A 13040-nucleotide genomic window follows, 5' to 3' on the forward strand; every position below is an offset into this window, starting at 1 on the left:
CTGCCCTGGTGAGTTGATGTTCCAGGGAGGGAGAGAGAAAACCATAAGAAAATAAGCAGGTGGGGCAGTTTCAGCCAAAAGCAAGCACTGGAGGAAAATCTAACCTTTTGAGAGAGTGACTAGGGTAGGAGGAGGTGGGGGTCAGAGGTCTCTGAAGATGTGAGGTTTCAGGCAAGACCAGAACGGCAAATGATGAAGAGAGGCAAAATCCAGGGAAATGGCCAGTGATGCTAAATAGGCTGGGCTTGATTGAGCCTGGGGTGCCCAGGAGATGGCAAGGAGTCCATTGTGACTGGGGCAGAGGAGGTGACGTGGGGGGTGGGACTATCCCAGGGGCCTTGGTGGCTGCTGTGGGGACCCGGGTGTGTCCTGCATGTGTTGGTGGTTGTGGAGGGGGACACGCACTGAAATGTGGTTTGTGAAATGCCCTCTGATTGCCTGATTCCATAGTGGTTTGGAGGGAGTCGGGGACCAGGGAGGAGATGGGGCAAGACAGGCTCTGGCACTTTGCTCCCTGGTTTCCGGTTCTGGTCTGGCTCGAGGACGGCTCGGGGAGGGGTAGGAACTGACGGCCCTTTTGCACTGTGGACTGCAAGCTTTTCAGAGTTGAGGACTGTGTTCTGAGTATCTTTGTCCAGCGAAGGGGACACTGTGTCCCCAGGTCACCCCTCTCCTAGGAGAGGCTACCTCTACCTGGCGCCCCCCCACAGCCTCCCTGTGCCCACCCCCCCCATCCAGTCCCATGGGATAGAGTCTGATTGTGACAGAGATGCCACAGAGGCTTGATCGGGTGTTGAGGGAATGGGCGTGGGTTCACTTACACTTGTGAACTTGATGTTAGCTTTTCTGTCTCTGGAAGTGTTCATAATTATTACCCCCAAAATGACCTTTCCTTATTTTTCTGTGCTGTGTGTGCATGTTTCCTTGTTACCAGTGGGATGCATGTACACAGCACCCACCAAACTGCCCATTGTTGACTATTCTTTGTTCTTGAACATGTGGATTGTTTCTGGTCTTTTGGAAATAACGCTCCAGTGAAATCCAGCATTTCCAATAGAGTCCGGGCCCCCAGACCCCTCTGCGGTACCATATCCTCCCTCACTCTGCCCTCCCCTCCCCGCCTGGCACAAGCTTTGTGGGTGTTCACAGCTGTGGCCCCTCCGTTGTCCAGAAAGGTGATGGCAGCTCACAGGCTCATGGCTGAGTGTGAACAGGCAGGGTGCCAGGGTGCCCCCTTCGCGTCCTCTGAGGACCTCCCTGGGCTTCATGTGGTTCACACATACGCACACACCCACACATGCATGGGCGCCATCGCAGAGGTGATCCGTAGTCCTGCCGGGGGCCACTGATCTGTAGGTGAGCAGCTTTGCTTAGAGGGTTTCCCTTGATTTGCGAGTGGGCCTGGGGATAGGAGGATTCCGATGAGGTGGTTTCCAGAGTGGAATTTTGGCCACTCAGGTGCAGGGTAACCCTAGAAACCGTCGCCGTGGGTTTGTGTATGATGTTGGGACTCTGCAGCTAACTCAGCGCAGCATGGAGACTGAGCCGGGATTTTGAGTTTCCACAAGGTCTCCCCCGACACTGTGGCAGCGAGACACTGTCAGCAGGTCACAGGAATGACAATGATGGTGGCCAGTATTTACTGATGGCGTGTCTGTCACAAGCCAGTGTGTCTTCATGAAGAGCCCTCTGAGACTGGTGTGGCTGTTGTCTTCACTTGACATGAGGGAAACTAGGGTCCAGGCAGGTGATGTTATGGCTTGTCCCAGGTCCCACACCTGGAAGTGGGGAGCCCCGCCCAAAGCTGCCAGACCAAGCTCCTCCCTCACGGCATCCTCTGACCTCTGGGCTCTTTCAGGCCTGCGGACCATTGGCGTCATCACAAAGCTCGATCTGATGGACGAAGGCACTGACGCTAGGGACGTCCTGGAGAACAAGCTGCTCCCCTTGAGAAGAGGTGGGCTTGGGTGCAGAGCTGGGGGCGGGGTGCAGTGGCAGGGAGGAGGTTCAGATGATAATGTTTTTGTCCTTATCATTACTGAAACCTGGACCAATGCCAGGAAATATACACACATAAGCACCCACTGCTGCCTGTTTCCCAGGTGCAGGGAGTAACTACTGTTTCCTATATATCTTTTTCTTCTGATTTGTACACATTGACTTCCCAGTTACACAGTTAACACCTGCTCGCTTTCGGGGACATAAACAGGCCTACAGAGAAAGGACACCACAGTCATCCCTAGCACAGCCTCTCCAGCCAGTTTATACTTCAGGGCTCTCCTCTGAAAACATTCCCCAGGATGCATAATTAATTAATTGACTGCTTCCTTCCTTCCTTCCTTCCCTGCCTCTTTCCTTCCTTCTTCCCCCTCTCCCTTCCTTTCTTTGTTTCAATTTATTTATTTATTTGCAAGAGGAGGGGTGGTGGGCAGAGGGAGCAGAGCAGACTCTGCTTTGCGGTTGGAGCCCAACGCACAGCTGGATCGCATGACCCCGAGATCGTCACCTGAGTTGACACCAGGTTTGGATGCTTAACTGACTGTACCACCCACGTGCCCCAGGATTCATAATTTTTCTTTTTTTTTTCCCCAAGATTTTACTTACTTATTTTAGTGAGAGAGAAAGTATGTGAGTAGGAGGGGCAGAGGGAGAGAAAGAGAGAAAATCCCAAGTAGACTCCCCGCCGAGCGGGAGCCCAATGTGAGGCTCGATCTCATGTCCCTGAGGTCATGATCTGAGCCAAAGTCAAGAGTGGGATGCTTAACACCTGAGCCACCCAGGCGCCCTAGGATTCATAATTTTTATTAACGGTCATGCTTACTTTCTATCGTGAACATTTAAAAAACATTCTTGAGAGTAGAGAAGTATGAGGAGCCCCATAGAAGACCCATAAGACCCAGCCTTAGTGGTTATCAACACACAGCTCATCTCCAATGCCCAAATGCCCTCCCCTTATTTGCTCCCTGGGGGATCACAAAGCAAATCCTTGGCTTCCTATCATTTTACAAATAAATGCCTAAGTTTCTGGCTCAACAGCTCCCTCACCAGCCCCTTTTTTCTCCCATATCATTTTTTGGTGGAAGAAACCAGATCATGTCCCAATTTGGGATTGGGCCGATTATTCCCAAAAATTGGCAATGAAATCTAGACGGAGAACCTGATAAAGTTCAGGTTTAGATCTTCTCACAGGAGTAGCCTAAATATTTTCTTTTCAAAAAATTAGAAGAGCAGATACTTGTTATCTGTGATGTACGAGGCACTGCTCTATGGTCTTTTTTTCTTTTTAATGCCTTTTTTTTTTTTAAAGATTTTATTTATTTATTTGACACAAGTAGGCAGAAAGGCAGAGAGAGAGAGAGAAGAGGAAGTAGGCTTCCTGCTGAGCAGAGAGCCCAATGCGGGGCTCGATCCCAGGATCCTGGGTCATGACTTGAGCTGAAGGCAGAGGCTTTAACCCACGGAGCCACCCAGTCACCCGTTTTTAAAATTTTTTTAAGCCATTTTATTAATTGGTTCCCTTTCCTGCCCCATTCCTTGCCTCAGGCGATCTGCTGTCAGCTGTCAGCACCCTCTGTGCGCTGGTGTTGCCAGCACCATTGAGATCTTTTCTTTAGCCCCTAGGGATTCGCTCCTCCGTGTGTGGGATCGGCATGGGGACAACATCCGGACCTTGGTTTCCACCTTCCCCAAGCCATGCTGAGACATTGAGAAAGGAGAGGTGGCTGCCAGGGTCAGGGTCTGTGTCAGAGGTTTAGGAAGGAAGGGTTGGTGCCAAACGGGGAAGCGGACCCCGCATGTCCCTGTCCGCTCTACCAGCCACCCTAACCCCATGCTCTTCCCACGTGTATTGGGCCTAAATCCTAGTCCCGAGGGATGCTACCTGGGCTCAGCATCGGTGACAGGTGGCTGGATGATGACACAGACCTCCTCGGCTTCCTTCCTCCCCGCCCCACTGCTTCTGTGTCTGCCCTCCTCTGCCTTCCTGTCTGTTTCCAAGAAAGTCAGTGCTTCCTCTCCCCGACCTGTCTGCCGGCTACTGACTTGTGCCCTCGGTGTTCTGCTCCCGTCCTGTGGCTTTTAGAATCTCACCAGCTGCGTCCTTCTTCTTGGCTTACAAAAGACTCAGAACTCCTATGCTTTTACGAACCAGAATCCCAGCCAGACCACTGGCTCTGCTCTCTGCTGTTCCCTCCTGCTTACTCTTGTGTGGATGGTAGTGAGTTTGGGCTTCTCACCGGTCTGGGTTCCCATATGGTTCTCCTCTGTGACCTCCCCATGGTCACGTCCCCTCATCTGTAAAATGGACATAATGGCAAAGATGGAGAGGATGAAAGGTAACCGGTCTTGCACAAGACTTGTCGGGATACATGGTAGGCAGGCACCACTCCCCTCTCCCCAAGGGAAACCTGGGACGCCCCCCACTGAGAGTGGGGTATGTCTGTCTGCACGCATCCCTGAGGGCGTTTGGCCACCTCTCCCCAGTCCACCTCTTCATTATGTTAGCCTGGATGAAAATAGGCACCACGTCTGTTTACTGGGCACCTACTGTGGGTGGGTCAGGCTCTTGGCTGAGTTCTCGATGTCCCATGACACCCTCCCCCCATGAAGCACACACACCCATACTATTTGGTGCCCTGTGTCCATACCTGGGAACCCAGTACTATTCTGGCTTTTTTTTTTTTTTTTTGCAGAGCCCAGCGTGGGGCTCGAACCCACGACCCTGAGATCAAGACCCGAGCTGAGATCAAGAGTCAGACCTGGGTGGCTCAGCCTACTGAGCCACCCAGACAGCCCTGTTCTGGCTTTTTGAACACCATTCCTGTTCTCTACCCTTCCAGTTGCTTCATGTCCTAAGAGAGCAGATATTTTCTTCACATTAGCATTTTTATCTTAAATCCTGTTTTCTATGATTAAAGAATTCCAGAATGGTTCGGAAGGCCAGTCAGTGAAGGAGAAAGTAGCTCACCTCTCCCACAAGCCCCATTTCTCATATAGTCAGTCACGGCTACCATTTTCTTGTATCTGAGTCAGAAAATTTTAACCCACATACGATCATCTCTAACGAGCTTCCCTCCTGTTGGCTTAGAAGCATTAACCATCTATTCCCACCTGCCATCATGTGTGGTTTTAGACTTTTTTCTGTTCTGTGCCATTCATTTCTCTAGACATCCATGCCCGATATATCCAAGCTCGACAAATGTAACAGCTGTGGAACAGGTTAACAGGTTTTAATAACTGGCAAGATGAGCTGGTCCCTCTCGCCCTTTTTTTTTTTTTTTTTAAGATTTTATTTATTTATTTGACAGAGAGAGAGATCACAGGTAGGCAGCAGCAGGCAGAGAGAGGGGGGAAACAGACTCCTTGCTGAGCAGAGAGCCCGATGTGGGGCTCGATCCCAGGACCTCAAGATCATGACCTAAGGGCAGAGGCTTAACCCACTGAGCCACCCAGGCGCCCACCGCCCTTCTTTTTTGAGGTGGTTTTCATTCTTGTCTCTAAAGCTCAGTTTGGGGGTTTCATCTTCGCCAGAGCCTTCCTTTCTCCCTGCCTCATACGAGGTTGGGCATCACCCCTCTTTCCTCCAGACACTTCTGTCGCTTTTCCAGACCGCTCTGTGTGTTCGTGTTCTCCGCGTTTCTGAGGAACGGGTCTGGCCGGGGACCTCGTCTGTGAGTGACCTGTGGGACAGCGGCCGTGTCTGCCTGCACTGGGCTCAGCTGCGTGCCTGGTCCACGGTGGGCATCCAGGCCCTTTGGCCCGCCTGGCACTGCCCCTGCCCTGACCCGCTCTCCCCGCAGGCTACATCGGTGTGGTGAACCGCAGCCAGAAGGACATCGAGGGCAAGAAGGACATCCGTGCGGCGCTGGCGGCCGAGAGGAAGTTCTTCCTCTCCCACCCGGCCTACCGGCACATGGCTGACCGCATGGGCACCCCGCACCTGCAGAAGACCCTGAACCAGGTATGGCCGGGGTTTCGTGCTGCGGCGGTCCGCCATGCTGCTGGCCTTGGTCTGCAGCAACACGGGTTCCAACCACATTCGATTCGGGGCCTGGCGAGGGGTGGGTGTTCCGTGAGTCACTGACAGCGCTATTCTCGCCACCGCTACTATTGTTGATTTTATTTTCACTATAATTAAATATTTGGAATTATCTAATCACCGTACCCAGAAGTTGGCCCGGGTGACCTGGGTGACAGCGACCTGGCTTGCACCAAGGCAGGGTGGCTGGGAGCGCTGGACAGGACCTCAGCGGGGGGACTGTGGGGCCTGAGTTCCGCGGGTCTGAAGCCCAGCCCCACCTCTGACGGGGTGGCCCGGCTGAGCTGTCCGAGCCCCCGTCCCCCAGGCGTCAGCTGGCCCCCTGGGGCTGTGGTGTCCGTGCCCCATACGTACGCTGCCCCGCTATAGTGCTGTTTTCCTCCCGCTCTTCTGTACAGGAAATAAATTCTGTACGCTCACTGTTTGGAAACAGTGAGCGTGCCGTGAGGCGCCCCGCCTGCCCCGTCCCTCTCACCCACAGGGCCTGCTGTCAACTCTGCCTGCGTGTCTCTGTCCATAGACGCAAAAAGGTCTTCTGAGAATCCTAGTTCTCTCTTTTGTACCATAAAGGATGTAGTTGTGGATGCCTCCCCACCCCTCCGTCCTGCCCCACTTTTGGGTTTTTCTGCTCAGCGTTATCTCCTGGAGCGCGGCCCGGGCCGAGAAGCGCCCTTCCTCGTTCTTTCTCGTGGTTGCGTCATTGTCTCTGGACACATGGGCTGCAAGCTGTCCCGCCAGCTTCTCTCTGGAGCGCGGCCGAGATGGTTTCTCATCCTCCTGGTGCACGCAGGTGGCTGTTAACGTGACCACCGTCGGACTGCTCGCGTGTGGCTCTGTCTGGAGAGGAGAGTCCCTGATGGGGGCTGGTGCAGGCTCGCGGTACCGGGCCGGGCCTGTCCTTCGGGTCGGGCCTGGTTTGTCCATCCAGGGTTGTGAGATGTGCCCTCTGGGTAGTTGATGGCAGCTTCCCGGAAGCGGGGAGGGACTCGGAGCCACAGTGAGGGCCGTCCCTGCGGCCAGGCTGCGGGGGCACAGCAGCAACGCCAGAGCCGGGACCGTGTCCTCAGGGAAGGCATATTTCTAACGGGGGGGCACAGACTGGGAGCAAGTCCCCAGGTCAAGGCACAATCAAGGGTGAGGGAGCGACGAGGGCCGGGAAGAGCCAATGCAGAGCAGAAGGCGGAGAGGGCAGCTGAGGGGAGAGACGGGATGTGTCCAGTGGGAGGAAGCGGGTGGCCTGGGTGGAGGGGCAGAGGGAGAGGAAGGGAAGTAAAACTACCCCGCAGGTGGCGGGGGCCGCCTCTGAGGGCTGGCGCTCAGGCGGGGCCTGGCTGGCCTCATGGCACTTCCTGGAGCTGTGCCTGCCCCCCCGCCGCTGCCCACACTTCTCCATGAGCCGCTGCTCTCGGGCTCTAGGATGCTGTCGGACACGGGGTGGGGGGGCGCAGTCTGCATCGCGTGTAGCCTCAGTGCCCCCTAAAGGCCTGCAGCTCCCACGGAGGGGTCTGGGGGCAGCCGCTGGGGCAGGGTCCTGGCCACAGAGGCCCTCAGTGGAGCCGTCAGATTCATAAGCACAGTGTGGTGAGCTGGAGGGTGAGGCTCCCTCGCACCTCCTTCCTAGCTTGATGGATGCTAGGATGTCCCTGTCTCTCGTAGGAGAGCTGGCAGCGGGCGCTTTTCACTTGTAGGGCAATAGCTGCTTTTATGGCTTTTGTTCTGTTCCCTGCCTCCCTCTCGCCCTCTCGGTCTCTCTTTCTCTCTAGTATAGTAAAATATCAAGTCATGCAGCCCAAGTATAGTGAATCTCCCATTTCCTCCCATCTGGTGGTGGGTCCTTTCCCCAGTGCTGGCCGGTCACCACTAACCGGCTGCCCTCTAGTGACACTCGGGCCGAGAAGCCACTGTGCCTGTATCCCCCGCCTCACTCCCCCCCCCCCCCCCCCCCCCCCCCGCCCCCACTTTCCCTTGCCTTCCCTTCTTTCCCTGCCGTAACAGTGGGATGTTCTCTGTTCTCTCTCGTGTTTTTCTCTCTCCCTCCATCCTGAGGTATTCTCTCTAACCTTTCCTGTAGCCTTGCTTCCTCTTACAATTTGTGAGCAATTAACAAATCCACGAGAGGCACCTGGGTGGCTCAGTGGGTTAAGCCGCTGCCTTCGGCTCAGGTCATGATCCCAGGGTCCTGGGACTGAGCCCCGCATCGGGCTCTCCGCTCAGCAGGGAGCCTACTTCCCCTCACCTGCCTCCCTCTCTGCCTCCTTTCTCTGTCAAATAAGAAAATAAAATATATTTTTAAAAAATTTTATTATTTATTTTGACAGAGAGAGGTCACAAGGAGGCAGAGAGGTAGGCAGAGAGGCAGGCAGAGAGAGAGAGAGGGAAGCAGGCTCCCTGCTGAGCAGAGAGCCCGATATGGGGCTCGATCCCAGGACCCTGAGACCATGACCTGACCTGAAGGCAGAGGCTTTAATCTACTGAACCACCCAGGTGCCCCAATAAATAAAATCTTTAAAAAAAAAAATCCACATGATTCTGAAGCAGATGAGAGGAGAAGGGGGCACAGTGAGAGGCCCCCTGCCCGCCCGCCCCACTCCGCCTTTCTTCCGCATTTGTTTCCTGTGGAGCTTCCTTCCCTCTGTTCAGGCAACTAAAAATACATTCTTACGTTCTCCCTCTTTCACAGAAGGGAGCACATGCTCTGCACGTTCCTTTTGCCAGGGAGCTGTTCGCACCCAGCCCCGCGTCTCTCCATCTGCCTGTTGCTCTGTGGCCCACGCGGACCGTCCCCCACCGGCCGGTCCTTCAGTGCGTGGGTCATTCGCTGGCCTCCTGGGCCTCTCACCGGAGCACTTGGGCGAGGCTGCCGTGGGTTGGCCCATGTGTCATGTGGACCCTGCGGTGCGGACACCCTGGTAGGCTGCCCTGCAGCAGCCCCGTGGGCCGTTCGCAGCAGCACGTGCCACCCCACCTGTCCCACATGCTAGTGTGACTACAGCCAGATAGTTCCCTTGCTTCCTCCCGAGGCTGGGGGGCGTGCTGCGCTCAGGGGCCCTCTCGGCATCGGCCCTCAGCAGGTGCAGCAGGCCAGAGCCTCCCTGGCATCCCGCCTGTGCTGACCTGTGACCTTTGACCTCTGACCTCTCTCCCTCCCCCAGCAACTGACCAACCACATCCGGGAGTCACTGCCAGCCCTGCGGAGCAAGCTGCAGAGCCAGCTGCTGTCCCTGGAGAAGGAGGTGGAGGAGTACAAGAACTTCAGGCCCGACGACCCCACACGCAAAACCAAAGCCTTGCTGCAGTACGTGTCTCCCTCCCAACCTCCCAGCCCCCCAGCCTGGCTTGTGGGGGGCCTCCACCCGGCCACAGGGTCCCAGGTCCAGGCTGTGTGTCCATCCTCATTCGTTCATTTGTTCACTTAGCGTAACGTTTGTGGAAGCACTCGGGTCGCCCCAGTGAACGGGGCAGACAGCCATGCCTGCCCCAGGTGCTTAGAAAGGGGAGGGCGGAGCGATGGGACAGAAAATAAGCAAATAAGAAAATGTGGATTGCGTTACATGGTGAGATATTAACATGGGGAAGGGGCTAGGGTGCCAGGATGAGCCTGGGGGTGCCATTTAAACAGAGTGGTCAAGAAGCCTGCCCTGAGACAGTGATAGTCAGGCAAAGATCCGAAGAGGTCAGGGATGGGGGCTTGGCCACTGCAAAGGCCCTGAGGCAGGACTGTGCCCTGCAGTGCTGGAGGAGGCTGTATGACAGAACAGAGTGAGGGGCAGAGTGGAGGAGGGGAGGAGACAGGCAGAGCATTCGGGTCTTAGTAGGCCATGGGGAGGAATTGCTTTTCCTCTGAGTAAGGTGGGAGCCGTGGAGGGATGGTTTGACTCAGGTATCCTAGGTGCCTTCTGGTGGCTGTGGGGAGGATAGACATGGGCGACCAGGGTGGGGCCTTGGCCGTGTGTCAGCTCTTTCTGCTCTTTCTCCTGGAATTCTCACCCTGATCCTGGGTGGGTACTGGCTGTCTCAGCTCAGAGCTGTGGAGGACTCCACAGCCGCGCTGCTGTGAGGAGGGGGAGTACATGTGCCCGACAATCCCAGAATCTCTCTCTCTCTCTTAATCTCTCTCTCTGCTTCTCTTGCCTCTAGACTCCCAGTTTGTTTGTTTGTTTGTTTGTTTGTTTCTTTTTTTTAAAAAAAGATTTTATTTATTTATTTGACAGATATCACAAGTAGGCAGAGAGAGAGGAAGGGAAGCAGGCTCCCTGCTGAGCAGAGAGCCGGATGTGGGGCTTGATCCCAGGACCCTGGAATCACAACCCAAGCCCAAGGCAGAGGATTAACCCACTGAGCCACCCAGGCACCCCTCTACTCCCAGTTTCTTGGCTGCCAGGAATCCCGGGTGCTGGGCTCGAGTAGGATCCAGAAACTCACTGGCAGTTCATAAGGCAAATGGTGCCACACATGTGGTTCGTCCGCAGGTCACAGCAGAGGGACACCACCCGTGACCCGCGGTAGCTGTCATAACCCTGGTGTCCTCCTCCCCCGACCCCTCCACTCAGCATGCTGGAGGGTTCAGGGGTGAGAATGCTTTTATGCTCAAGCTTAACACCGTTTACTTCTTGCGGGCAGAGTTTCTTGGGGTATGAGACACCCCATCCCTGCCCTCCCACCGGGTGTTCCGGGAGAACCCCATTCACTGGCGCCAAGCCTGGCCGCCTGGCATCTTGCGAGCATCGGCAGTGTTCGCCCATGAGAGCTGGACGTCTCTTCGCTAGCAAGCTGTGCTCCACGCCGCTGGCCCAGTGGGGGCTGGTCCCTTGACGGCAGCAGCTCCCCTTCGGGGCGGACTGCACGCAGAGCTTGACATCAAGAATTTGGGGGCGGCGGAGGTACAGAAATGACTAAGGCAGGCAGTGCAAGAGGCTGGGGAAACGAGTAGAAATGCTACAGAAAACCAAACGCTAACGAATACTTTAGTTCTCGGCTGCTCACAGGGTCACAGTACCAGTCATCAACACCTGGGGACTGTTTTAAGGGCTGGGCTGGGTTCCAAAGGGCGTGCATGTGGTGGTAACATATTCCATCACTTACTTAAGCACTTTTTAAAAAGAAAAAACATTTTAACTTCCCTGAATTCAAAAGTTTGAGGTGAATTACCGTAATTGGCTGCGTTGTTTCTTTCTTCTGGGGGTGCAGACTAGCAGTCCTTAGGGTCGGTGATTTTTCGGAGTTGATGAAATCCAGAAGTTCCTGGAATCCTCACTGTGACCCCATGTGGGGCCACCATTAAGATCAACTCACTATGCAGAGGCTCAGAGGGGCAAAGACACCAGAATTGTGTGGAGGAGCTCGTTTTTCACACACAGTTCTGCCTGGTCAGGGCAGAAGTCGCTGAGCCGTGACCGCACCCCTCACTCTTACTATCTGCAAAATGGGACTAAGAACCGCTACCCCCCAATTCGGTGAATGAATCGCCATAACGGGGCTGTAGAATGGGCCTGGCATGTCGTGACTACGCGCCGTAGGCGATCCTATGATTGATTTGTTCTGGTCTCTGCATACATTTCGCTGCTAAGAAAATGAAAGGGAGCATGTAAGCCACGGCTTGATTTGGAGCATGATTCTGGCGCTGTTGTCAGGTCCTTCTCCTCTGACGTCGGCTTCTCTTTTTCATGGCAGGATGGTCCAGCAGTTTGGGGTGGACTTTGAAAAGAGGATCGAAGGCTCTGGAGACCAAGTGGACACACTAGAGCTCTCCGGGGGCGCCCGAATCAATCGCATCTTCCACGAGCGGTTTCCCTTTGAGCTGGTGAAGGTAGCACCGCCGCGTGGGCCCTCCTGACTCCGGTCAGGGCCTCCTCCCATGCCCTGGGTCTTGAACTCCTGCCTCCCGGCATCTGCCTCCTGTGGGCAGCAGTGGTGCCAGTGGCAGTGCGGTGGGGGGTCGGGGAGGAGGTGTCACCTCCAGGCTTCCTTCCCTGAGCGGGCAGCTCAGAGGTGTCCGGCAGACCCATAGGAAAGTTCCATTTTGGCCCTCTGACAAAATCCAATACACAGTCTTTGCAAAAAGTACATAGAACATGTAGGTCAGTTCTCATGGGAAAGTGTCCTCATCATGGTGAAGGGGAAAATAGGCAGGGTAAGGAGCCAGCACGTATAGGATAGCATATAGGATAGTATGTACAACATCCTTCCTCGTGAAGGCTGTGATGTCTCCGTGGGTGTCTTTGTACAGACAGATCTGCAAGAGTACTCATAAGAATGTCCCTTCTGGGCTTTGAGATTTTTCTTTTGTTAATTTGCTTGAAGTTTTACACTTCTTACCATGAACATACATCATTTTTTATAAAAACCAGTAAAATTTATTTTCAACAAAGGCCACAAGCTTAAAGGGATGAAAAGCACCCCTAACCCTAATACCCGCAGACAGCTCCTGTTAACTTCTCATTGTTTGCCCTTTCTGGATTATTTCTGTGCAAATGGGTAAGTCCCCGGCCTACACAAAACACAGCACATCTGCTCATCCATCCTGCTTTTTTCATATGGTGGCCATCTTTCCAAACCAGTCATTTACATTTCACGCGTTGTTAACGGCAAGATAATATCTTATGCATGTCCCATCATACATTGAACCAATCTCCCATTATTAGACTTATTTAAGTTGTTTTCACATTCTTTAGCAGTTATGAATAGTTCTATGAACATAACTAATTCTTATGAATTCCTCAAGGTAGGTTTCTAGAACGTTTAAAACTGCCTGAAAGTATAGCTGTGTTTTTGGAGGCTCTTGATTGGTACTGCCAAATAGCCCATAAAAAAGTTCATGTGAATTCATGTTCCTTTAGAGAGTGAGTTCACGTTTCCTCTGAGAGAGAGAGAGAGTGTGTTCATTTCAAACCATCCTCGCTGAAACTGGGTTTTAATGTTTTTAAAAATTTTGACTGGTGAAATAGTCTGCCATGTGAAAACAGCCACACACAGGACATACCTTCCCCAAATATGCACCCGTTAT

At 53.9% G+C, this 13040-nt stretch overlaps 1 protein-coding gene across 8 annotated transcripts in view; it reads left to right on the forward strand.

The window, feature by feature from the left end:
* Positions 1–13040, forward strand: part of DNM2 (dynamin 2) — an 84435-nt gene that overhangs the window by 43459 nt on the left and 27936 nt on the right. For all 8 annotated transcript variants that reach the window (XM_059389026.1, XM_059389021.1, XM_059389020.1 and 5 more), the window contains exons 5-8: positions 1859–1957; positions 5799–5959; positions 9190–9332; positions 11708–11843. In XM_059389026.1, coding sequence (XP_059245009.1) covers positions 1859–1957; positions 5799–5959; positions 9190–9332; positions 11708–11843 — 539 coding nt within the window. The remainder of the gene's footprint in view (positions 1–1858; positions 1958–5798; positions 5960–9189; positions 9333–11707; positions 11844–13040) is intronic.

The sequence above is a fragment of the Mustela nigripes genome, chromosome 2 (assembly GCF_022355385.1).
Source record: "Mustela nigripes isolate SB6536 chromosome 2, MUSNIG.SB6536, whole genome shotgun sequence".
Taxonomy (NCBI): Eukaryota; Metazoa; Chordata; class Mammalia; order Carnivora; family Mustelidae; genus Mustela; species Mustela nigripes.